Source organism: Atractosteus spatula, chromosome 8, assembly GCF_055471065.1.
Source record: "Atractosteus spatula isolate fAtrSpa1 chromosome 8, fAtrSpa1.hap1, whole genome shotgun sequence".
In the NCBI taxonomy this organism is placed as follows: Eukaryota; Metazoa; Chordata; class Actinopteri; order Semionotiformes; family Lepisosteidae; genus Atractosteus; species Atractosteus spatula.
This window is the reverse complement of record NC_142713.1, coordinates 18,056,534-18,083,628: the sequence shown is the minus strand read 5'-3', so window position 1 is coordinate 18,083,628 and position 27,095 is coordinate 18,056,534. Positions and strand designations below refer to the sequence as shown.

Sequence of the window (27,095 nt, the reverse complement as noted above, 5' to 3'; positions counted from 1 at the left end):
GCTGACGGCGAGCAGGCAGGGGAATCGTTGAAGTTCTCAGTGTGATGCTTCAAAATGAAAGTCTGTTATAGAAAGTCCCACCAGCAGTTTCAGGTTTCGTGTGCGTATCGAGGGACAATATCGGGAATTTGCTTCTCCTTTTACATAATGAATATCTGGAGATCAGCCGGTTACACGGAAAAATCTGTAATACGCGCCAAATGGAATAAATTGTTGATCTTATTTATTTAATTATACTTTCCAAGTTAACTGCACAGTCCCTATCACCATCTCCTTTTTGTACCATAGCGCTTGAAGAGCGACGTCTTTTTGGTTTTAATCTAAAGTTTACTTTCACGTAGGCAGGAAGACAAAGATGAGCATGTGGTGAGAAACAGATTCACAAATCAGTTGATAAAAGGATGATGATCTATTGTTAAGAGCTTTTTAATACAGGATGTATATTCCCGTATTTTATAAGAATATCAATAAAATCGCTATCAATTTTGATGGTGGTCACAATCAAATTGAATTATTACCAATGCTGTGTTATAACAAAAATAAAAATAGACCGTCTACTTCGAAGGTTTAAAAAGATGGGCTGTTTTGAACCGTGACTTGTCCAAAGAGATAACGTATCATTTTATATTTATCAAAACTTCTTTTTCAAATGTCAAACACAAACGAAAGCATGCAAGAAAATAACCAGGTGCTATTGATGTTTTTGCAGTGTTTTACTAGTAGTATAAACCCATTTTTTTTGTTCGAAGTTGAAGAGCTCACATCACAGAGCCCCGCCCATTCACAATATTTAAATGTTCAATGTCAGCGCAAGACCTGTTTCAGAGAGTCCTGTGATCTTATCCAAGGAGGTCTGTGAGAAACTCTTCCAGAAATATATTGAGCGCCGAAAACAAATTACGCCAAAAGGTCGGTATATATGAATTACGTTCTATACACTTTAATAAAATTATCTGTGCATATATAAAATATTTGTATCTAAAGAAAAATATAACAATAATAAATATAATTAAATATGAATGCATAATTTGCATAATCTTTTGGCTGTATATAAACATATATTCATATGTAAGTAGTAATACAACAGTAAAATCATATAATTATTTTAGTAGCAAATCCTATATTTAAATAATTATATGGAACTATATATTCACCAAAGTAGCTGTAACTGCTTTTCTTCTGTTTCCGATGTATAGGTGTCCTGCAAAGTTTGCTACATACTTGCGTCTGGATTGCTCTGTGCCTGCCTGCGTTTTTGGAGTTCCTCCTCCTAGGATCTGTACATTTTCCAGGTGATTTGTAAGCCTCCCTCCTTTCCCCGGGGGTGTGAGAACTTCTAGTCCCACGATGCGAGCTTTTTTACCGGTTACAGTGTGTTGCATCAGCCTGCTGTGCTTGCACCAGCAGCTGCTGGCTTTACCCGTTGGAAACAGCCTTGAAAGAAACAGGTAAGTAACAAAAAAACTTTCTTTTTAACCTTTGCATTCAGTAGATAAGCACTGTGACACTTTTCATCATGTTGTAATGCCACAGTTTTATTTGTATAGTACTTACAATTATCCAGACAATATTGGGGGATATACTGTAAAAGCACGTGAAATCCGAGAGTTTTCTGTGAACACTTGGAGAAAACCGACAATAATGCGTCTGATCCTACAGTCAGTTTCCACATATTCAATGTTGCTGACTCTTCATCGCACTTAAAGGTGCTATATTTAAGAAATCAATCAGCACTGAGTTTTTGTTTTATGTTACCAATATATGAAACTGAGGGATTTGCGATTTTCCTCTCGCAATTACCGCTGAACGGAAAACTACACCGCTTAGCTTCGCTTAGTGGATTGGTGAGTTTAAAAATAGAAATGTTACACCTGTCAATTACGATCTCAGTTGAACTGTAAATTTTGCAGATTGCTAAACACTTTACCCTCCATTGAGCGTATAGATTAAAGAGCAATTGAACCACCGTTTAAGTAAAGGATTTAACTTCACTTGAACTTGGTGTAACACGGGAGCTGTGGAGGTGAAGCAGACACGGGCGACGTGCTTGAAGGAGTGTGTGCTTTTGGCTCTTTAAACTAACCCGTGTCAATGACTCACAAAACATCTGGAAAAACTGACACCATGATGAAACCAAGACCTTTTGTGTTTTCGGAGACTGCCAGGTACACTATCAGAAGAAACTTTAAGCTTTTTATGACGGTTAAACAACGTTTGCTATTCATTTCTCCTCTAACACTTCATACCGTGCCATGAGATAAACTTTGCTCTCTGTTATATAGCTTTATTGTTAGCGACTTTGCTTGAAAAGGAAACCTGTTCATAGTTGATGTTAAGTCAATGAAAAAGACTTTTACATCCGAGCGTATTTTGGAAACGAAGTGTTGACTTGTGTCAAAAATGCATTAGCGTTTAACTTTGGGGGTTATCGGAAACCGACGACGGTTTCCCCAAAATAAAAGTTTGAAAACGTTGTCTCCTGGATGAATCTGGTTTACCAAATCTTATCGTTATTAGGTGTTATCGATATCAGTGTATTCGGAATCTGAATCTAATTTGTTCATTTTATCGTTTTTTTAGTCATTCTATATCGATTTTCTTTTACGCGTCCTGATCACGAAGGACGTCTTAAAAGGGGGGGTATTGAAGCCAGAAAAGGTTTACAGTTTACGCTGATAGGTATTATTGAGTAAATTATTCTATGTCGATTTCACGTGTTGCAGTAGATTTTCGACTCATACTATTGAGCGGGGTCTAACGATCTGCAGGGTATGAAACAAGCTGCCCAGCCATGTTGCTGAAGCCGGTTCCTTGGCTTCTTTAAAGAAACTGCAGGATGAGACCCTCGGTTTAGGACTAACTAGCAAAAGGGCTACACGGACCAAATGGCCTCCTCACGTTTACAACCGATCTTCCGTTCTTATGTGTAAAACATCTGGTACATCTGGTACTGCTAATAAAATAGGGATACATGCCATTAAGGTAAACAAGTGTGTTTGATATTTTACAATATGATGTATGTAAAAAGTATACATTACACAAGTCCTTGTTTCACAAGTCCCTTAATTGCACAATTAATTGTACTATACTTTTAAGTGTTCACTTAAAAAGATAATGGCATGAAGAGCAGCACTTAAGAAGAGCACAGCTTTGACAAAGTACTTGTGTTTAAAAAGCTGTAAATTGTGTAAACTATACACAAATTATGTTATTCAAAACTTAGGGTGTTTAAACAATCACTTAACTAGTTTATCTACACTGGAGCCATAAAAAGTGTAGTCAGCATACATGTACTTAAAAAAAACCTGCTTTTATTTACAATATTCTGGGATATATCATTTAATCTTTTTTATTTTAAAATTATTTTATTTGTGTAGTTTCAACTGTGGTTTCAAGCAGAATCTGGAATTATGTAGAATGAAGGGTATTCATAGTCCAGTTGGAAAGTCAGCATTTTAGCAACCAAAGTGCAGGTTTGCCTTGTATTGGATTTTGGGTGATACAGTATTTGCATGCCCTCTCCTGGCAAGTAACTGTTGTAGTCTTGATATCCATTTTTATTCATTTGTTCATTTTTATTCATATGAGACACATCTTTATTTACAGCTGCAACTGTCCTAGAAATATTTTAAAAAAAGGTCACAATACATTTTAATTACTCTCTTGACGTATTATCTTCCAACCTTGTATTTTTTAGGTCATTTGTTTTGTATGTAACTTAATACATGTGAAATGCATGTTCAAACATCAAGTTACACCTTAAAACCTGAGAGAATACAGATATTTTTGAACTTGTGGTTTTGAGCTGTTTGATACAGTACTAAAGGTTTTGCTTTCAGGTGACTTAAAAAAAGCTGGGAAGAAAAGCCTGTCTTGAACTCAGATTTATTTTAATCACTGAGAACATTCCTCCATGTTACAGTATGTTCACAGACATGTTGTTGTGTACTAAACAGTTTTTTTAATCGGAATACTCTGTGTATATTGCATATATTGTTTTAAAAATAAATTGTAGATATTAGAATATGTTCTTGCTGGAAGAAGCAGTTAAAGTGGATCAATGGATTGATATTTATATAAGTTCATATATTTAGTAACTCTTGCAGTAGTATTTACTGTATACCGTTTAATACCCTTATATCTAAATTCTCAGACAGGAACGTGGACACATTTCTTCTAGGAAATAGAGGTTCTGAAATTTCTTTAAAGGCACTTTGTGCTTAAGAAGGTGATTTAATTAGTATTTGGTGCATTGAAGCATGAACTAAAGTGTTCTGGACTTAAAACAGGATTTGCAGTGTTATTATTTGTAATGAGGGTGGAATGTCCCATACACTAAAATGCTACAATAGCAAGCCTTATATAATGAGGACTTAATTGGCAGTTTCTCATTTAGCATGTCGAAATAGGAACAACTTTCTTAAGTTTGATCCCCTCCAAAAAAAAAAAACTAGGGGAAAGGTTTCTGGTGATCATCAAATACTCCTTCCCTTTTCAGTAATTACAATGTTATTATTCAAAGACCAGTGCTTTTCTAAATTCATTAGACAAGTCTGGGACGTACCCTGCTAATTTCAATACATTCTGTACTTTTCTACCTCAGGAACTGTTTTATTTGTCCAGGTTGACAATTTTACCACCCCAAAAAAAAAAACGATGTGGTTTTTGCTGTTGTGTGGTAATGCTTCAGCTCATTCACGTATCCACACACACTCATTAGCAGAAAGGGGGGTTTGTGAGAGCTCATTGTTAACGTGATGCTTGAGTTTAAGGGATGTCAAAAGGGCGACAGCCATGTGAGCAGGTTGTAGGGCCCTTGAGGTTAAGTTGCATTTTGTTCTCAGAAGCGCCGGGAGGGACGCAGTTGAATTGGTTCTCAAATGGCTTTTAGTCTCCCTGTTCCGCTGTGGCTTTACCTTTGCACGCAGTAAATTAGAAATCCGAATGCTGAACACCGTGACATTGCTTCAAATAGGCCACATGCTGTTTTGTAACCTGGGAAGAATTTTCAAGGGTCTCTCTTTTCAGCTTCAAGGGAGTTGCTTTGGCGTTCACCAATGACAGACAAAGGAGAAAACACCTCCCCCTGGTGCTGACTGCACTACTGCAGCAAGCGCTGAGACACTTCCACAGGGCCACCGAGAAAACCAGCCCCTTCAGGGGCTCGCCACCAGACACAGGTGTTAGTATAATGTGGTCCAGATCAGATGAAACCAAAACTGCCGGGGAGCTAAAGACAAAAGAGGGCTGCTCACGTAATGACAGCCAGCGAAAATCACTGTGTGGCTGAAAAAGATGTCTCCATTAGAAAACCTAGAGGGAAGTCTAGACAGTTACTGCACACGCACGTGTTTCTGAATCCCACTTGGGGCAGTAGAGAACCTGCAGCTCAAAAATGAGTGTGCACTTTTATTTTGGACCGGGGCAGTAGGAGATTAACACTGCGTATTCTGTAAATGGTGAAGCGTAAACATTTCAGAAAGGTCAAGTAAACATGAATGTAATGTGCACATAGAGGGGGTTTATGTGTGCTGCTAGTGTTTTAGGTAGTCCTCCAGACTGACAACACCAGTACCCTTATTTTTTCTTTAAAAAAAAGTAATCACAACCCTCCTTGGTGCTGAGTAAAAGTTGAACCTTTTGTGATTGAAGTAGATGTATTCTGTTGAACTCAGATTGTTTCATGCGAAATGGCACATGCTGCCGCAAAACTGCAGCTCCCAGCCTTGAGAACCTGATCAGCTGAGTGAAATATAACACGTTCACTGCAAATCACCTCGTGCCCATGACAGGGCAAAACGGGTGTTTCATTGGTCTACCCTTTAGGCGAGAATTCCACTGTGTCTGCAGCTGAAATGTGCAGGCATTGTGTCTAGTTACTGAAGTACATGAAAGAGGACGTTTGTTTGAACTTGTGCAACTCTTAGCCAGGGTCCTGCCGAACCGCTTCCACAGAGTCCAGAGTTTATCAGTGTTGAATTCCCAGCTCAGCACAGATATAGTAAATCACATCCCTTTTACTTCTGCTGACCTCATTAATCAGGTTAGCAATTACTAGGCTTTATCTTGGGATGAGATTTTATGTTTCTTGCACAGATCTTTTAGAAGGTTAATCTTTGGATGAATTATGTGCAGTTTTTTAAGTGGCCTGCTAGTCTGTGCTCCATCACTTGTTTGTTTTTTTTTTTAAACCCAGAGTATTTAAATTGCTTGTACTGGAATCTAACTTGGTGTTATTTGTTTCATTCCACTTTGTTGCTTTATGCCAGGTCATGTGAATGATCAAAAAGCAAAACCAATTGTGTTTTCACTGTTAGTTTTAAATTGTAAATATAATAAGTTAGAGATGATCCATGTTATGATCTGCACCGGTTACTTTATTTTCTTTGGACAAGACCCATATTTGTGAATCCAGAATAAGGATCTTACATTGTCAAATAGAAGGTACTGAGATAGGTTTAGAAGGTTGCTGCTCTTGCATGAATCGTTCCGTTTGTATTTTAAAGTGAAATATGTCAACCTGGTGTAATTACTGTAGCATCCTTCATCCTTTAGATTTTGAAGTTATCGTAGGATGGCCTAAATGGTCTCATCTCATTAGTAACCCTTTTAAATGAATACAGTAAATGTAGATTAATTTAGATTAATTAGTTATCCATTTAGTGAGAAATGAGACAAAGCATTTTAAAGTGCTTTAAAGTTAAATGATAAAAAAATATGGTACAATTATTTTGATAAACATGTACTCATGCTCACCAATGATTTATAACATAGACAGTGTGAAGAATTTCTTTATGTTTTCATCTGGATGGAAGTCTGCAAGCAGAAATGTTGTATCATGAAGAACAAACGCAGGGGTTGTTAGTAGTTACAAATGTTTATCAGAGGAGGTGTTATCAGAATAATGTGAAAACAATGTAATAATTGTAGCCTCTCAAGAGTGAGTGAGACCTGTTAAACAATATCAGATTAGGTTAATCAAGGCTCTACCTTCACTTTTTTCCAGGATGCAAGATTATCTATCAGGGTGGTTTATCAGTCCCGACCTCAATTATTGTGTTACTACAGGACCAACAAAAAAAAAAACATTAAGCACAATTTTAATGTAGTTTGGGTGAACAGGCGTAATAACTGATAGCATGTGATATTAGTCTTTTCAAAATATTTGTTGTTTTCTTGAGTACATGGACAAAAGGTTTTTGGCTTTGTGGTGCTCACAGTCCAGACCCCTGATGCCAAAGAGCTTTACTGTGTGTGTTGGGGGAGTTAATTCGCTTTCTCTCCTACTGGATATCACTCTTACTGGCCAGTTGAAAAAAATGTTTCTTTAAGTGTCATATTCAATGACACTGATTTAGGCATAATGATACTTCTAGCAGCTACATGATGTTTGATCATTCAAATTAATTTATATGCTTTTGCTTCAACATGTTTCATTTGTATAAAACTAAACAACTATACTGGTTTAAGTTGTTTGGGAGGAACTCTTGCTAGCAAAAAAATATTTGCTTTTTACTGCTTCAATCACAAGACTTAAATAAAAATTCCAATAAACGGTATATAGCTATGATGGCGTAGTACCAAAGACAACCACAGCATGTGCATACATTCTCCAGACTGCTCTAGCATGGTTCCTGGTTGCTCTTATTTGCCTGTTTCCTAGACGTCATTAAGCCTTTTACTCCTTGTTTGGTGGTGATTAGATAAAACTTCATTAAGCAAATGGGATCAAAACTGCACATTCCAACTGCTTTTTCTGTAGCTGCACACTGTTTTTCTTCCTATTGCAGAGTATGCTGTGTTGCCTTTCAAGTAGCTTATGCTGGACATTTGAACTTAATGAAAGGGTTCTTCAATTTTATTTAAAGTTTCCATAATGTTTTCCACAGAGTACCCTATATAGTGCTTTATTATGAGTCTCTATGTGAAGTTAAAATAACAATCTAAATCCAAAGATGACCAGTCAATCCTTGCCTAGTAAAGTACTAGCAGGCAAAAGCTCTGACCACAGCCTTTTGAAGTGCAGGGTGCTGCAGCATGACACTACATAGCAGCAGCCAGAATGCTGACACTGGCTCAACAGAGGGAAAAACGTGAACACTTCACTGAATGGCATACAGTAATAACAATGCCCTTTAACTGGTGAACATGAAATTTGAGAAAATGCATACCTCTTAAAACTGTATCTGCTTAAAACACTAAACTGTCTCCTCAAATAACAACTGTGGGTTTGCCAAGTCATATTTTGCTTGAACCACAACAAGCTTAATATGCATTGAAAAATACCATGGGAAAAGAAGCAGCTCTGACTGAAGGGTTTCATTACTGTATAAGCTCAGAGGCATTCAGCTTATTTTGTTGAAGTGGAAAAACATGACCAGCGTCATTAGTGGAAGTGACCTTTACGTTTATTTGTATTCCTGCTGCATATGTGCATCAGTACCTGCATTTAAGTTTGCTAAAGTCTCTTTCTGAACAAAACAGACTTGTCCTTCTCTTAGATGTAAGAAATCATTAACTTATGCCACATATTTTTCAAGTAGGTATAGTGAGGTAGAGAACACGTAGGTTTGTCTAATAAAATATTTTGTAAATGCAGAACAAAGGACTGTTAAGTAATGAGGTCAGAGCAGATTGGGAGTTGTGTCTGAAACGTTTTTCACAAGCTGGAAAACAGACACTTTTCGTCATTGTTGTTTTTTAATTTTTTTATTTCTGGCCCACATTGACTCAACACTTTTCTTAACACTGCAGACCGCTGATTTTCTGCATAATATTTTGAGTCATTAACGTAAGGCTACAATACATATAAGGAGAGCTTATAAAACATTCAAGGTAGCTATATGGCAGATTCTGGCAGATCAGTTGTGCAGTACATGGATACCTTATACAGTACATCTGAAAAACCTAGATGCTTCTGTTGTACTATGATAAATACTGTCTTATTTTATGACAGTGAACTGTGAATACAGTTGCATGTTTAATAAAAAACTATACATAGTGATGCATATATATTATAAATATATTTATTGTTATATTAGTATTATGTTGAAGGTTATAGTTAGTTAAGTGATGGACCCTATCAATAAAGAGAAACTTGCAGAGGCTAAAGCCAGTCCTTCTTGACCAAATAAACAAGGACTCTAAATTAATATAGATATAGTATCTTAAGGACAATAATAAACTGGTAATGAAATTATCTTGATATTACAGCTAAATCTCTGAAAATATTCTGTAGAACATATCTTCAACATGTTTCCTGAAGTGGTAAAATTCTAAAAGGAGAAGATACCTTAAACAGATATTTACTATGGAATTGCTAATGATGTGGATACTTAAACAATTAACCCATATCTTACACACTCATCGACCAGTTAATAATGCTCTAAACATGGGTGCTGTGTTTCACTTCTGAAAGAAATGTAGTTCATGAGATGTAGATTATTATTTTCATTTCTATCCACATAGGCATATATATAATAAACATATCCATGGATATAATGACTAATTATATTTCTTTATTTTCAGTGGAAAAAACATTTTCTTGTTACCTCACTGCTAATGGCCTAAAAATAAAATTCTCAGGATTTTTTTTCACTTCAGCCACCAGGAGATAAGAAGGTCAGCAGTCTTAGGACTCTATATACTGTACATACACTGCATTGTAATGCTTGTTTTACCATTGCAGGGACATTGCGGTCAGCTTAAGAGAAGTGAGAACTGATCCTGCAACACAAATTCTTTTGTGGATTAGTGGAAATTCCAAACCCAATGTCCTTTAAGAACAGATTTTCTCAACATAGAAACCATAGTGATATGCATACTTTACAGCAAAGAACAGAACTATACAACAGTTAATGAAATGAAGAGTAACAGTTCTTTGTTATACAACTCCTTGCGTTTCTGTTACAGTATATGTGAGTTGAAATTTGTATTTACTAATGTTTTATACTACTGTGTTCACATTCAATTACAGAATAAATGGTTACGATAATAAATATGATTACCACACACACATTATACAGAATTCTGATATGTTTGATCTCATAGTCATCTCCGAATGCACTGACTTGATCATTGCTATCAACATAGGTGTCAGAACACATTCTGTTTCTGAGGTGGCTGTGTTCCTTACATGCTATAAAGTGGCTGGCAAAACTTACTGGCATTGAAAAAGAAAAGGGAAACTAAAATCAAACAGGGAGATTCAACATCTGTCTTGGCTCTTTTCGAATTTAATCAGCCTTCAGCGTAATACAATACCTTTTACGGTTTTAGAGAGCTTTCCACCACGAAACAGTATTTCACAGCGCCATAACAAGAGGTCATTAAAGACAAAAATAACCAACACCGGTTTTAAAAAGAGAAAAAAATGGAGATTGCCTTTATCTGTCATTTTGCCGATATTGAGATATTGACTAAATATTTAGAGCTTTAGCGAGAACTAGATAGTATATGAAAAAAATTGATCGTTTTCAAGTAAACGTGTCCTAATCACTTCTGCTTATTTAGTAGATAATCTTAAGTATTAAGGCATTTTTTAGTCATCAAGGCAGAGCTGAGAAAGTTTCACCTTTGACAGTAAAACTAATGTGTTCAACTTAAAGTGCACTGAAAACCTATACAACTTTCTTGAAAAAGTCCTAACTAACAGTCTAGCCAGGATCAGTGTAGCAATAGAACATAGCAACTATGATTAAAGAAAACCTATAGTAATTAAGGAAATTAAAAAATTGATGCACTGAAATTTAAATTATTGTAATTACGAAGATTTTGGTAACACACAGATATGCTGTAGATAATAGTCCCTGTGAATCCTATGGGTTTTGTCACTAAAATACACTTAGACTATTTTTAATTTAAATTCCTGAAGAGGAAACATCATTTCTTTGTCTTTGGCTTTATTGATTTCTTTTTCTTATGGTCACTTGAGAAGATATTGGTAATACTCCTATGTTTTATGTTTGTCAACAGAAATCAAACCCTTTGTTTCCGTGTTTACTGTGGTGTGTCTTTATACTCTTTTAATAACTGAGACATTCTGAAGGTAATACAGAAGAATATCAGTCAAAGAGCAAAGACGAGCTTGCCCTCTTTACGAACTCTTAAATCCCAAGCTCATTGACTTAATACTGATGCCTTCAAGTGAAATTTGACTCCAGCTCAACACGTTATATGGGTTTATTGCAAAGCAGTTGTCAGACATGAAGGAATATGAATATGAAGGAACACTTGTCCAACTTTGATCTTTTGCCCAATAGACCTCAATTACTTTCAATAGTCAAGTTTATGTTCTCAATAATCCAACAGCCTGCCAGATCAAACAAGAAGGATGTGTTTTAACAGTTTACTTACAGTAAACTAGGACAAGGACAGGAGAGTACAGTTGATAATTGAATGTCAGCTGTAGTGGTTGTTGATAAACAGGATGGATATTCATTTGAATTGACCTTTTTGAGAAAACAATATAGGGATGTCATCTTAGTCTCAACATTGTTTTAGCTTATTTACTTAAATATTTATGCAGATTTGCAACACGTCTCAATTTTTCTGGCCTTTGAATAGCTTATTAGTTCGCTAATGGCCTCACAGGGTTTGTATGGCTGCCTGCCAGCTCTGATGACCAGTCGCTGGCGTCAAGCACCGAGCATGTTAGCTAACGTAAAGCTCAGAAAGATTAAGGGATGGAGCAAGTGGTCGGAGAAAGACATGCACGTACGCATGTAATGTTTCTCAGACATTAATGCAAAAGCAGGAGCTTTGTAAATGGGTGGGTAATCAGGTTAGGTGGAAAAAAACAGGCTTTAAATAAACTTACACAGCCAAAGGTGAAACAAAGCCACTAAGTGGCAGAATCAAATTTCACTTAAACCAGCAGGCTCTGAGCTGAATGTACTTTTGTCACTAGAATATTTGGAATGAAGGGTATATTCTCCCCTAAACCGTTCCTTGTGAATTTCATTATAGTGCTTTGAAAAGATGGAATTATCTGTTTCAGAGGTTGGGTTGCATTTTGAATCTTAGACATGGCAGGTTGCGCTGTGCAGATGCTGAAATGGACTGCTAGAGGATATTGTATTTCAGCTCCTCTTGTTTCTTGCAGCAGGCTAAAGCCTACTAACCTGTTTTTTACATATTGCCACCTGTTTCACCAAATTGCAAAGAAAAAAAAACCCACTCTATTGATAACTTCACAATTACATCTCAGTTAAATTAAAATCCTGGTTATCAATTGAGTACAACTAAGCAGCAGAACAAGAGGAGCCATGCGATAGTCCCCGAATGAGTGAAGCTGTTTGAGTGGCATAATGAAATATCACTGTTTTTTTAAGCCATAGCGTAAGCTGCCTATTTCTATCACTTGCTCACCAGCATTTTGTACACACGCCCTCCCTTGAAACGATGCTGTCTAGCGTCTTCTTTTGCCAAGCTTCTCATGCACATAAAGGCGCAAACATTTCAGGGAGAGCCAGCGCTGATGTTTACTTGGCTAAAATTGGCACTTCAAGGTTTGTCTAGAGATGTGATTGGAGTGCGTTCCAACTCCAGCTTGGCAGGGACACTCATGGTGATGATACAGAAGTTCGTGGGTTTGCTCCACATCGACTTGAATACTTTCCCCATTCTGTGAGAAGATCTGCTAATATAAAAGACCACTGGACCTTTCTCAATTTCTGCATTGCACTGCACAATTATTTACACACAACATCTTTTCGTTTTTGAAATGCTATATCTTGTATATAACCTCCTGAGGTCTTGAATAGCAAGACAAAGTCATGTCATGCTTGGATTTTAGTTCCGTTCGTGTGCAGCTAAATTTTGTCTTGCGCTCTCTGATTTTAGGTTTTGAGTTCACATGTGCACCTAGCATATAAACTTTAATGTCTTTATTTTGATTCCTGCATTCTAAAAACCGAATGCCATAAATCCCACCTTTACATTCCAATTATCTGATCAATTTCTGTTTCTTTTGTCACGTGGTTTAAAAGATGACCACTACATTAGAAGTTTATTTTAGCTCTTAATCTGGTACTAAGTAGGTTGTAAACAAGAAGGGACAGATTGCAGGCCCAGTAGTCAATAACTGAAATGTCTAAGATGTTCATAGAGGGGTTTTTGAACAACTTGGGGAGATCTTTTTTCTTTCCTTCTCCAGCGTGAGAAAGCTATACAGGTCCTCCTTGGTGTGTCCTTAACTGTCTCCATGGAACATCGTCAAAAGTAATGCTTTTGAACAAACTCATCCAATGTGCTGTGTTTTAAAGCTCAATTATATAACCAAAATGACAGTGTAGTCTGGTCACGCTGCCCTGCAGACGTGACCTCATTAATGGCCGCGATTAACACAATGACAAAAAAGATATTCTCTAGAGAATTCCAGCGAAAGGGAAAAAGCACAGCCAAGTGCCAGAAACAGCACATTTGCAGACACACTAAGTCAGTAGTTAAGTGGCCCTTGAACCTCTTGCCTACAATACAGCTTTAGGCTTCTGTCCCAAGTGATTGTCTCCATAGCCATCAGCTTGCCTCCTCTGATTTGCTCACCCTGTAATTTCTCACATCCAGCCCTGTTTTTTTTTTTCGTTGGACTTCTCTGAAGAAATGACAGTCTGCCTTTCACCAGGGAAAAGTTTTACTTGCACTTTTATAATTACTTTAAGTATCATTGCAGCTTTTCAACAAGCAATTTGTGGGTGTGCTTAAAACTATGTGCTTTTTTTAATGTCTCAAAAGGAAGCTCTTACGCACACAGCTAGTCTTAGGTCTGATGTCTTATACCGACACATTGGAGTGGGTTTTAGTGGTGGGTGTTGCAGTAGGTCTAGACCTTAAATTGTGGTATAAATTTAAACTCTCCATCAAATTTCCTTTCCAAAAATCTTACAGATAATCACTTATAATTCATCAGCTGGTGTTATTATTATTACTGTAAGTACATACAATATACACTCCTGTGCTGAAGACAATCAGGAATTACACTATATGTATTAAAAATATCCTCTACCAGTGTTGCCTTCTATTATAACAACTTAGAGTATTGCTGAAAACTGCTTAATTTGGGTGAGAAATCAAGGTTGTCAATTCAGCAATCTTTAATTCACATTGTACAGAATCTTCAAGAATTTGTTCATAACAACTGGAAGATAAGCTGAAACTGAGCAGCCCATCTGCTATATTATAGCGGCTTATCCATTGCCATTATCTCAAATTGACCATCAAATTGAACTGACTCATCGTCAGGTGTTCCTCATCATTAACATCATTTGTTCCTCTCTGCACATCCATTAAGCTAAAAGGCTACATTATAAACTAAAGAACATAGATCTATCAGGCTTAACTGTTGGCTTAGAACAAAATGGATATCATTTCACTAGAAACCATTCTGCATGAAGAAGGAAAAACAATTACAAAAAAGAACTATAACAAGCCTGCAGTATGCCTAAGACTAAGACTGCACAACAGTGTACTTAAATATTAGTTTTCTGGAATTATTTGTAAGAAAATAGTTTCATTTACTGGAGATTAGTTAGCTTTTTAACATGGCTGTTGTGTGTACCTAAAATGAATGTAGAGAAGTAGAATTGTGGCATGAAAAATATTTTTTGTAGCATTCACTACTATTACAAAAGTAAACAAATGAAGCTACATGTATGAAGGTACTTGGGGTTTGTAGTCAAATGCAGTGCAGTAACTAATGCACAAATGCAGTGCAGTAACTAATAGTACTATTATCAATATTGCAATAAAATGGTAATGTCCTGTTAAGCATTTTAAGCCATTTTCTGGAGTCTGTTAATACATTTACAGATGCAGAACTCCAGAATTGGAGTTTCCAGCTCTGGTCCTGGGGACCACAATCCTGCTTTCAATCCATATGAGCTCAGTTACATAATTGAACCCTTAATTGGCCTAATAAGTAACATAAGATCTCCTATTTTATGTAGAAAAAAATAAGGCGAATGTTCCGGTTAATTAAGGATACAACAAAGTAAAGACTTCAGCAGGAATGAAAACTAGTATTGGGAACCCCTAGAACTAAGATGAACTTTCAATCCTCAAGAATAAAGTGATCTCTCATGTATCATCCAGTACTTGCTCTAATCCCCTGTCTCTGTGCCTTTAGGGATATCTTGTTTCTTTCACAAAAGCACCGTGTACTGTAGGTCACCCTCTTGCAGAAAACTCAGCAAATTTATTTCGTATTGTTGGACTCGGTGAACATTCAGCACTACATGATGATCAGGTCCTTGTTAATTGAAGAACACAGTAACTCTGAAAAAGGTGTATTTCTAGACATGGTGTATACACTGTACAGAATTATCATGCAGCCTGGATTCATTGTAAGTGAAGTGCATTTGCTTTCTACCCTACATTGGACTACGGATTTTCTCCTTTAATACCTAAATACTTTTTCTGCTTTAATACCTAAACTGGTTAAAAAAAGGTTATTTTTAGTCTTAAAGGTGTTACAGAGAAAGGGAAATAATATGTGGCTGCAGTATAAAAAGCACATACTGTAGCACGACCTCCTCACTCTGAAAGATTGAAAGCAGCAATAAATTTGTGCTGCTTTGTGTCTCCTGTGGAGATTAACCTTTTACGTTAAGGAAAGAGCAAGGAAAAGCACACAAGCGCAACTATATTTAGATCTTTTGCAAATATTTCAGAATTGGATTTGACTAAAAACAGACCATTTACCCACTGTCATGGTCTTTGTGTATTTTTCATGAAGGATTGCCAGGTTAATGACAGTATTCCTGGCCAGGGAGGTTCCTCTAGGATTACAAGGGCGAAGGGCACTTTGCTTCTTTATAGGTGCAATAAAAAATAAAAATAGCTCAATAAAGCTGTGGCCAATTGAAAGGACGCGTGATGTGATAATATTCCTGAAGATGTTATCCACCTTGATGTTCAGGTGCCAAGCTGTACTAAAAACATTTTCAAACCTTTGTACTACTAGATACCTGCTCCCGATTGTATAAGGGATATTACTCTTGGACTGTATTAGGTACTATATAGCTTCTGTTAAATCGACTGTAATGTTGTTTAGATCAGGGTGTACAGTACTTTAGCTTTACATTGATTTGTCAGTTGTCAGTGTGTGTACAGCAATAAAACTAGGGAAATAACAATACTGTATTCGTGTATTGGCTATGCTACACTACATCAAAATGGCTTTATCACTTAAAGTCTTCTGTTAATGCACTTGATGATGCTGTTTGAAATAAGAGTCCATTATATACAGTAAATCAGGCGTACTCTGCAAACTGTTCATGTTTGCCCCTGGGGATAGAGCTATAGTGTCGGTGATGAAACACAGCTAATATTAGGTCAAACAAACTTTAAGAGCAAAAAGTACAAGAAAACATGTTATTCTGTTGTCTGGCAACACTGGAGCCTATTAAGTTTTATAGGGCTGCCTGTTCCCTTTGCTTGGATGAGCTTAAGGACTGGATAGCTTTAGCTATGTAATAACCTGACTGCTTGCAGGTGGTCAGCCTACCTCCAGCATATTTGATTTATATTTGAGTTACAATATACTGGATCCAATCAGACAGAACATGTAATAATTAAGTCAAAGCACAAAGCATCAGTTTTTATGTTATATTATTTTGCTATGTCTGTTTAGCGAGGTCATTAACTTTAACAAATGCATTCATGTATGTTCATGTGGCGATCACTGTTTGACGTTTTGAACATAAAGATTTCTGACATCTTTTTTTCAGGTTAAACTTTCTGAAGAGGCTTCAGGACCTTGAGCAGTTTGAGAGTACAACACCAGGGCCCACAGCCAGCCTAAAGGATTCCTTAGAAACCATCGTGGAACCCATACGTGAAAGGTTGAGACTTCACCCTATCTATATACACGCATTCAAACAAAATAGCAGGGGCAGCAGCTATACCTACGACACACCTAAAGTTGATGCGGAGACAGATGCACAGCGGATGGTGTCCAGGGGTCGTCGCCATGCCCACACAGGTGTACGGGGTCACCACCCACAGCTGATGCGCGTTGGCTGCGTCTTGGGAACATGCCAGGTGCAGAACCTGAGCCACCGGCTGTGGCAGCTGATTGGGCAGAGTGGACGCGAAGACTCCTCTCCGGTCAATCCGAAAAGTCCACATAGTTATGGGTGATCCAACTGGACCAAAACAAACACACTGAAGAAGTGTCATATATAGCAAAAATGCAAACACTTTGATTTAGATTTTTCCTTTGTTTTGCAAATGTAGTTCTTGTCTAGAGAATAATCATCTACATTTCCTGTGACTCTATGGAAAGAACGAGACTACTATTAACTGTTATTTAACATGTTCTGTGCCTTATTCATTTATAAACACCAAGACGTCAGCAATAAAGACCCGTGTAGCATAGGTTTCTGCAACCAGCTGACTGAGACGGCTGAAGCTGAATTTCCCACAATCCCTCTCATACCTTCCACCCTTCCTGTTAAAATGAACAAACCTTTAGAGTTGGTGAATTAATTGTCAACCAGTATCATAAGAATAGCTAAAAGATATTCTGAAGCTTTCAGTTTTATCTATGAGTCATTTGTACAGTAGCTCTAGGTCCAAATGGAAGAATAAAAGTCAGTTTTACAATCATTCCCTAACATTGGATATACATCTCATTCCTTCAGGGTTTTATGACATCTTACATACAGTATGTGTAATGCCAAAATTAAAGAAACAACAGATGCAGGAATGCAGGACTCTGATTGATCAAACTCATGTTAAGACTAAAGCTCCATCAAAACATTGAGAAATGCATTCCAAGTGACTAGTGCTGATCGTTAATATGCCCTCCCACCATGTACTGTTCAACATCTGATACTGAGGTGCAGCCACCACCACTGACCCTGCTGTACATCAGCACAAGCACAGCCCTGGCTCATGTGACCTGTTAAGAAAAGTGTCTGGTGGTGCGCAGAGGTTGCTCTTGTCAGCACTTCAGTGTAGCACACTAGGCGGTGACTATCTCAATTACTCTAATTGGGCATCAGGCGAGCAAGAAGACTCGAGTAAAGTCTCATTTTAACACCCAGTGATGCATTGAAGCTGTATGTACTGCCACAGGAAGGTTTCTGAACTCAGCAAAATAAATCAGGCTAATAGTCAAGGCTAGGGAGGGTTTTGAGTAAAGTTCAAGGAGTTCCTTGCCTCTGTATTTAACCATTCCGTCTGCGATGCGATATGTCTGAATTGCAGTCAAGTTTCACTCCAGAATGTGGAAGGTGGTAGACTCAGTAGAACTACATAAGAAAAAAAACACCCAATCAATTTTATGTTGGCTTAACGCACAGGACGTACAGAAATAATGTGCAGGCAGATGTGGTCCTACTTGGCCTTATACCTGAAGGTACTGACATTTATTTGCATCATCCTATCTCTATTTTTAGGGGAACATCCAAATACTGAGAGCCAATTTCCACAATCTGAAACACTGAAAAATGAAGTGCATGCATACAAAAGTAAGAAAGAGTGACTGATCCATTTTAGAATCACAAAATGATTTTACTGTATTTCTGGCCTTTTACATTCTGTGAGCACTAAAGGTCTATCGATATCTGGTGCACTAAGTTGAATAATCTTTCTAAAATTCCTTGAATAACTTTATAAAGAATTTGGTTTTGGGCAAATTAATAAAACACAGTCATAATCCAGCAAAGGTTTTATCACCATGGAGTAACTTTTCTTTATGCCTGATTTGTATTGCTTGTGCTGGAATTTGTAAACACATACTGTAGGTTGAGCTATTCCTGCCGTCCTAGGACTGATTAATACATGACTAAAATTCATATGGCTTGGATTAGTGCTAACTAATAAGGAACAGGAATCTGCTAAAAATAGTAAATTAATTAGTAAAACACTTTGAACAAAACATGTTCTAGACATTTCCTAATTTTATTGTATGTGGCAGGTAGTTGTGCATTTGATGGAAGACTGAATTAAATGATCAAAAAACTTGTTCTCAAGAAAGAGTGGTGTTTAAGAAGTGGACACTGGGATTTTAAAACTGGACTGGACGTGCATATTAGGATCTATCTAAAATGGTTTTCCTTTTAGCAAGAAGTTTTTGATATGCTTTAGATCATTTAACTTATTTCTAGATTGTATTTGAATGTTCAAGCCAGACACTCATATTTGCAGTCTGTACCGATTTGGATCAGCTAAATCACAGACATATCAAACAAAAGTTTTGGAACTGTGTGTCAAATAGGAATGTTGATCCAAAAAGAGTCTTAAAGAATGACTGGGGCAGAGTTAGCAAGGTTTTTTTTTTTAAAAAAAACAACGCATCAGAGTCTTTTATAAAAATCCTAAAAAATGTTGTACGTGTCATGTGTTTCAAGCAGACAGTGAAATTAGCATTAAGCAGAGTGCTAAGACCTCAAATTTTCTTCTCATTATGGGTTTCAAAATAAATGACCAGCATTTACCAAATTTAAGGATAGAGGAAGCCAAAGGTTATATCTGTTTCTGACACACTGTACATGCTGTAAAAATATATATATTCCGCAAGGCTTTTCTTCTTGTAAAGCGAGTTTTTAAATTATGGGTTTTCTCACTAAAAATAACAAAGCTGTCTACATGGTAGGAACTGGCTCCAAAGACTCCAAAAATCTTAAAATACACATTACAGCAAGGGCATAGGTGTGTGACATTTCAGAATAAGATGGCTTAATTCACCACTTTAAGGAAGATTATTGATGGCAGTAACAGTATTGATCATCTTAAAGTAGTCATTCACTTGAGCAGGAACTTTTAACTACAGATTGGTAGATACAGGTCCAGTTCTTCTCAGTTATTATAGTGTAGAAAACCTGTTCCCAGGACAGTATTTTGCTTAAATTAAAAAAAAAAACAAACATTAGTTAATTCAAGAAGTTAATAAATATACATGTAAATTAGACTTCCTGAAATGGAAAACAAAGCTTTAACCTTTTTATTTTATTCCTCCTTTTTGGAGAAGATTAGAATGTGAATACTCAATAATGTCTAAACTTTTTCTGAACATACTGTATATGATAATAAAATGACAGACTAAAATAAATATCAATGCAAGATACTGTACATGTGGGCTATAAAATAGCCATTTAACTTTTGTAAGAAATAAAAGGGAGTTAAAGCTTTGTAGTTCATTGGAAATTTTGAGAATTGGTTTAACAGTTTTAAAAAGGCATCTGGGAGTTCTAATTATGTCATTTGTCAGCTTCACCAGTATTTACTAGTAGATATTTACTACCTTACTACTAGCTTTGAAGCAGACACGCCAGTCAAGTTCAGCAGCTGCTCACTGAATACCTGACAATACTTGACAAATCACTTTCCACTTTCTTGGGGTTTCCAGCAGGAATGTCTTGGTGAAACTCTTTTAAACTTTTTCCCTGTCATTGTTCAGCTTTTCCTGATGACTTTGTTTTTCCTTCAAATGCAGATTGTTGTGGGTCTGTCAATGATTTTAGTTGCTGGAATCATAGGATGGAACTTGACCTCTTTAAATCAATAATGAAAAGTTGCTTTTCTCTTTCTAATCATTTGTGATATTTCATGGTAATCATATTCATTGGATATTAGTATAGGAATGTCTAGTTTTGGAAAGGTTTGTAAAGTAATTAGCGCTTCTAAAAAAATTATTTGCTGTATTGGATATGTCTCGTGACTTATAATTAAAATGCTTTTAAATACTTAAAACCTGTTGGTTTCCGTACTTTATAGACTTTAGTGCTCAAGAATAGCAAGGCAAAATGAAAAGCTTTATGTGTTCTGGAGAGTTGAAATACAAACTGAACTAGCACTTACTGTAGATTTTCTTCTTTGGTAGGAAGTATGGTGAAGTCTATCTTACTGTGGCAGCTTATTTAGAAGACCTTTACCCCTCACATATTGAGAAAAACATATTACATCCCATAACATCTCAGCAAGAAGCAGCATTTCTTTCATGGTCTCTGAATCCTTAGTGAAAAAAAAATCAATCCAGTTATGTATCAACTATAAGCCAATAATGCAGAGTTTTGGGTTATCTACTATTTATTTATACCTTTTTTGATGTATATTTTGTCAGCATTATAAAATAACACTTTTTGTCTGTAGATACTGATGAGAAATGTTGTTTTTAATACTTAAGCTATCTGCTGTAAGTTTTGCTTGCTGTACAGTATATTGCACTTAGGGATGAAGGAGTGAAGTGAAGTGTTTTATGGAGCTGGATACTATGAAATTATAATCGGTACTGTATTTAGAGCCCTTGCAATCTTTAATTAATAAGAAATGGCTTCATTTCTTTTAGAGAGATGGTATGGTATGTCTGAAAATTGATCTTTGGGAGGGTGTACCTTAGTTATTTGCTAAAGTTTCATCACCCACATTTGCATTAAAAAAGTCATTAATCTTTTTTCTAAAGAGAGCAGGTGGCTTTGTTTGCATACCTAATCCATGGGCTGACAGCGGAGGCAGGGTCTGTGAACTAGATTATTTTTATTTGGATTGCTACACTCCAGATATTTTACATTACAATTCTCACATGCTTTGAAAAGGTCAATGGTTTTTAGGCAAAATATTAAAGCACTTTAAAGCAACTATATTTTGTTAAGTTCTACTTGAATTTAAGACAATGTTATTTAATTTTTAAATTAATTAAACAAGTTGTGTTGTATATATTGCATTAAGAAAACTGTATATATATATTATTATTCAATGAATGTATTACATCAGTATATTCTAAGATTTGGATAACTAACTTAGTCAGCAAACCATTTATATTATGTATACTTTGTTAATATATTAGTTGTAATATTTAATAAAAGTATTATGTTGAAGTTATTTTTGTATGTGTGGATTTATGTGGTATTATATAGGCAATACTATCAGATCATTAAAATTAACCTACACATCTGTAGGTGCTATGTTTGCAGAGAAGTATATATTTTAAAAGCCAAAATGAAAAATGTACTGAAATATATTGTATACATGCTCATTGCAACATACTGTAGTACACTGTAACATAGCACACTGAAGTGCCATAAAGTAAAATTTTGAACATATTCATGTTTTCTTCTGTTTGTTTTGGGGATTCCATAGTGAATAGAAGTAAATTGAATTTGCATTAAGTAAATTCTTATTTTGCTTAATTCTGATTAACTTCATTACTGATTATGGCCAAATATGATAACACTTTCAAATTCTAAATCCACAAAAATACTCTGTATTCATTTTATGAAGGTGTAAGGGTTTTAACCAGTAAGCACAGTGTAATGTTGCTGTGCAAGAATTCATCCATTCATTGACACTTTGTTTTGTAAATCTTTTTTGAACACTAAACCAGAGCTTTCCTGCATTTCACAATTTCTCCACAAGAAACATTCAAAGAATCCCATAAATGATTGCCTTTTCCTTTTAATAGCAAACAGAACAAAAACACTTACTGCGGTTGAGTGAATTCTGTTCCAAAGGTAACATCATAGCTGCACAAATTTGCAAAAACAGCAGGATCTTCCATTGATTTTAGTCTGGTTCAGAGAGACTGCAGTATCTATGACCTAAAAGTCAAATGAAATGTGAGAGAGGTCTCACATTAATAAAGTGGATATTAATAAAAAATGTGTGCATGAAATACTACAGTTTGGAGAAGGGAAGCCCTTCGGCCATTGCAAGCATCATCAGATCTGCTGCATTCCCTTGAGTCTGAAGCAGGAGGTACAGTAGTTCAAAAACATGTTGGAAACCTGCTGGACCATGAGGCTCAAGAAGCGAAGCTGAAGACCTGATCAACGAATTCCCTCTGATTAGGGATTTTAAACCCTGGTCTTGGAGCACACCAGTTATTGGTTTCAACTACTTAATTGAAACACAAATCTAGTGAAACGAATCCTTTGGTAGTCATTTTTCAATTGGAAAAGTTTCGATAAATCCAATTTTTCTTCAGATTAGGTGTCAAAATCTGACATTTAACAAAAGCCACCAGTCACAAGGTCCCCCACCTTGTGTAACATTATGGTAAAACAAAAAGTGAAACAATATGGAAACTTTGCTTTTAGATAGACCTTAATTCAAGGCAGGATTAGCCTTACTGTTCTCGCACGGAAGATGTTAATACAGTATGTGACCAGTGACATTATGAAACTTCAGTCACATGAGCCAGAATCATTTACTATCTTGTATGGTTTTCTTTCTCTTTGGAACCATGGAATGTACAAGAGAAAAAAAAAGCAATGATTTAATTGCACATGAACATACTATATGTGTGACAGATGGTGGTCTCTAAATGCAGGTACTACAGTACTTTTGCTTGTAGCTGACCATGCTACCATGAAATTATAAGTGTGTTAGGACCTTTTGCCAACACAGCAGCAGGTGTTTATCTCCCAGAACACCAGCGCACCCACCAATCAGACATTCAGTAATTTACTCAACATTTCCTTCGTTCGAAGTCATGCTTCATGGCAACCCCCATCAACTATGCAAAGCCAATGCAGTAACCCTATCTGTGGATGGTACTGTACTTAAGTTTCAATCTAAAATGAAGAACCTTAGTGTAATATTTGATCCAGGCTTGACATTTGATCCGCATGTGCAACATATTGTAAAACCGTCATTCTTCCACCTCAGAAATATCTCCAGATCATGTCTTATGTTGTCGTTAACTGTTGCTGAAAAGCTGGTCACCATTTTTTTCTCTGGAATTGATATTCAGCACCCAGAATCCTGACCAGGTCTAGTGCAAGTGATCACATTACTCCTACTATCAGGTTTCATGTCGACTTCAAAATGGCTTGGCACCTCAGTTCGGTCTGAGCTGATATAGTCCTGCTCCCCACCTCGCAACCTTTGCTTGTCTAATTCTGGTCTCCTGTCTGTCTCCAAGCCCATTTACTGTCTTCTCCTGTTATGCCCCAAAGCTCTGGAATTCTATCCCCAAGGATATCAGAGAGTCACTTCTTCCCTGAGTTCTTTCAAATCAAGATTAAAAACTTTTTTCTTTAAAAGGGCTTTTATTTAACTGCTTCTGAGTCTGGCCCTTTGCTTTCCTTCTGTCTTCCAAACCCTCAGTGTAAACTGTTTAATTCTGCTACCTCCTCCCATTGTGTATTTTTTAACTTTCTTTAAAATGCTTCGATAAGCCACTTTTCAAGGCACCATATAAAAACAATGTTAATTATTTCAATCTACCCATCACACAAAAGTATCCCAAACACAAAAATTTCACAACAATTTAACTGCCTACCCAAAGCACAGAAGATGTGACACAAGTTACAGAACATACAAGAACCCCATGGGCCCTGGTTACCAGAACCCTAGTGTCACAAAGGAAGAGTTCAGCAGCATTTGTCTCCTGAAATGAGCTCCGGTAGGTGACCTGGTGTACCTCCTTTTGCCACAGTAACGGGATGAATCAGTTTAGTCTTTAAGTGGTTCTTAGGCCTCCTTCTTAATCCAGGCCTTCCTGAACAAAACGTGGCCCCTCACACTCCTCCCTACCATGTTTGTCTCCGGTTCCAGTTTTGGGTAGAGGGGGGAGGAAAACAATAATAATACAATAATTGCTTACACTTATATAGTGCATTTCTGGACACTCCACTCAAAGCGCTTTACAGGTAATGGGGACTCCCCTCCACCACCACCAATGTGCAGCATCCACCTGGATGATGCGACGACAGCTATAGTGCCCCAGTACACTCACCACACATCAGCTATTGGTGGGGAGGAGAACAGATTGATGAAGCCAATTCATAGATAGGGATTATTAGGAGGCCATGATTGGTAAGGGCCAATGGGAAATTTGGCCAGGACGCCGGGGTTACACCCCTACTCTTTTCGAGAAATGCCCTGGGATTTTTAATGATCACAGAGAGTCAGGACCTCAGTTTTACGTCTCATCAGAAGGACGGCGTCTTTTTACAGTTTAGTGTCCCTGTTACTATACTGCGGCATTAGGACCCACACAGACCGCAGGGTGAGCACCCTCTACTGGCCCCTCTAATACCTCTTCTAGCAGCAACCTTAGTTTTTCCCAGGAGGTCTCCCATCCAGGTGGGCTGCCAGTTGTGAGTTGTAGGGTGATATGGCTGCTGGCCATATCAATGCTGAGGCCTCCCTTCGCTGCTTTCTAAAGGGTCCCTCATGTCTGAGTTCTCTCCTGGTTGCTATGGTTTCTTCCAGGTTCATTTGTCTCCAATCTTCTGTATATGTGCTCTGTCAGTGGGCAGGGGGCATGTTGAAAGTGTGGCTTTGATGTCTTCAGTGTGGGCAGAGCTAACTGCTCGGGATTCCTTGATCAACTGGTTGTATTAAGATGCATTGTGTATCCGAACTCTGTTCCGGAGCCCCCCACCCAGTCCGAGACCCAGTAAGACCTCTGATCTGTGTGGTGATTACACAAGGTGGACTTTTGGTCAACGCGAGGAAGCTCAAAGAACAAGGCGAAAAACACATCCACCCTTAGGGAGGCACTGGCCATTCAATGCAAACTCAATGTCAACAAAGACCCAGACACCTTTCGGTCCACACCTAGCTATTCACTCTGTGACATACTGTATGTCCACGGTTAAATCAGAAGGCCACACTGCATTCAAAGTAAATATACGTCATTTCATTGAAAGGCTCTTTAGTACATGTAGGTCTTAACAGAATCATGCGACCTGAAGCTCTGCCAGCTGGAACAGCTTTGCAGAGAGAAGTGCAGGAAACATCAACAGGACAAAGAGGTGCTTAATGTGGTGTGAGCTTTGTTTCCGGGTCACCTTGACTCACCAGCTAATATCACATGACAGTGAAATCACAGCTGAGAGGTTTTCATTACCTGCTGGGCCCCAATTAGGTATGAAAGTAGTACAGTACATGCACCATCATTACATGAACAAAGCCGCTTATTTTTCTGTTCTGATTTAGGTTCCTTCTAAATTGAGATTCCATTGAGAAAAAGCAAGTTGCTGTGCTCATTCGGGCAAATCCTTAAGCAGTTTGTAAAACCTGAAAGACCGGTTTGAAAAATACCCTGTAGACAATTCCCCTAAATTTTCAGTTCCATGGATTCCAGAGGCAACATCGGTGGCTGGGACAATTCGCGTGGTCTTTCTGTCACGGGTACCGAGCTGTTGAAATGTATTGCAAACCAAATGATCATTTAGTGATATCTATAATTACTTGTAGATATCTTCTAACATATCTTGTCGATATGCATGCAAGATGTCCACAAGAGATGTCCGCAGATGTCTTTAAATGGTTTGGCTTGCCATGCTCCCTGTGCAATGTGTTTTACAAAGGAACTATCAGGTTCTGAACCTTCAGTTACACTTGCCACATCTCTGTTATCCCTTTGTGCATAACGTAACACTATTGTTTAACCCTTCAGGGCCCTCTCTCACAAATAACAACCACAATACAGCACCTGAGTCAGTGCAGACGTGTTCCATTGCAGATGTTTCTATTAAATAAAAATAGTTTCGGAGAGAATGGGTTAAATCCACCCAATACCACTACTTGTTTCAGCTGAGATCTCCCCCAAATCACTATGTCTAGTTTCCATATATTCTTTGACAGCCATGACAGGATCCCACCCCAAACGGGTTACTTAGTTGAACTGCAGATCACACAAAGCCAGTAATGTATGATTCTGTACCAAAGAATAGTGTATGTGTATTAAACAATACACGTGCACTAAAGCTACTCCGACATTGTGTTTCTTTTCTTCTCTTTTCAGCATTAAATAAACCTTTTATTTGTTCCATGTGTGTAACATTACAATATTGTATTTATTATATGTGTACTGTATGTTTGTTAAAAGTTCAGCAAGTGTTCTTTGCTTCTTGATTAGGCTGTGAGCTACATCTGTGCAATATACTTAGTAAAAAGAAAGCACAAAAGGAGGAGGAGAATAGTAAAAACAAATCAAAATAGTCCAGGATATCACTTTTAGGCCCCCTGAAATACATTGATTTTCTACTGAGCACACACAAAAAAGGTTATTTTTTTGCAGCTGATGTTGTGATCTTTCAGTTTGTAGACGCATGGGTTTATTTGAGATACATACCAAAATGTATGCAGTCACTTTTAAAATGACATTTTCACTAAATTAGAATAGGAGACAGCTTTGG

The 27,095-nt window shown here is 37.2% G+C and overlaps 1 protein-coding gene across 1 annotated transcript; it reads left to right on the top strand.

The window, feature by feature from the left end:
• The first annotated feature begins 822 nt into the window (after positions 1-822).
• On the top strand, positions 823-21,819 carry adm2b (adrenomedullin 2b). Its single transcript, XM_088924310.1, has 3 exons — positions 823-909; positions 1,197-1,448; positions 16,728-21,819. The coding sequence occupies exons 2-3, from the start codon at positions 1,348-1,350 to the stop codon at positions 17,137-17,139; spliced, it is 513 nt and encodes a 170-aa protein (XP_088780436.1). The 5' UTR covers positions 823-909; positions 1,197-1,347; the 3' UTR covers positions 17,140-21,819.
• Positions 21,820-27,095: the final 5,276 nt, after the last annotated feature.

Bases quoted from the DNA above. Each gene is read 5' to 3' on its own strand.
- adm2b (XM_088924310.1), top strand. From the start codon at position 1,348: ATGCGAGCTTTTTTACCGGTTACAGTGTGTTGCATCAGCCTGCTGTGC. The intron at 1,449-16,727 runs GTAAGTAACAAA...TCTTTTTTTCAG, and splicing joins AACAGCCTTGAAAGAAACAG to GTTAAACTTTCTGAAGAGGC.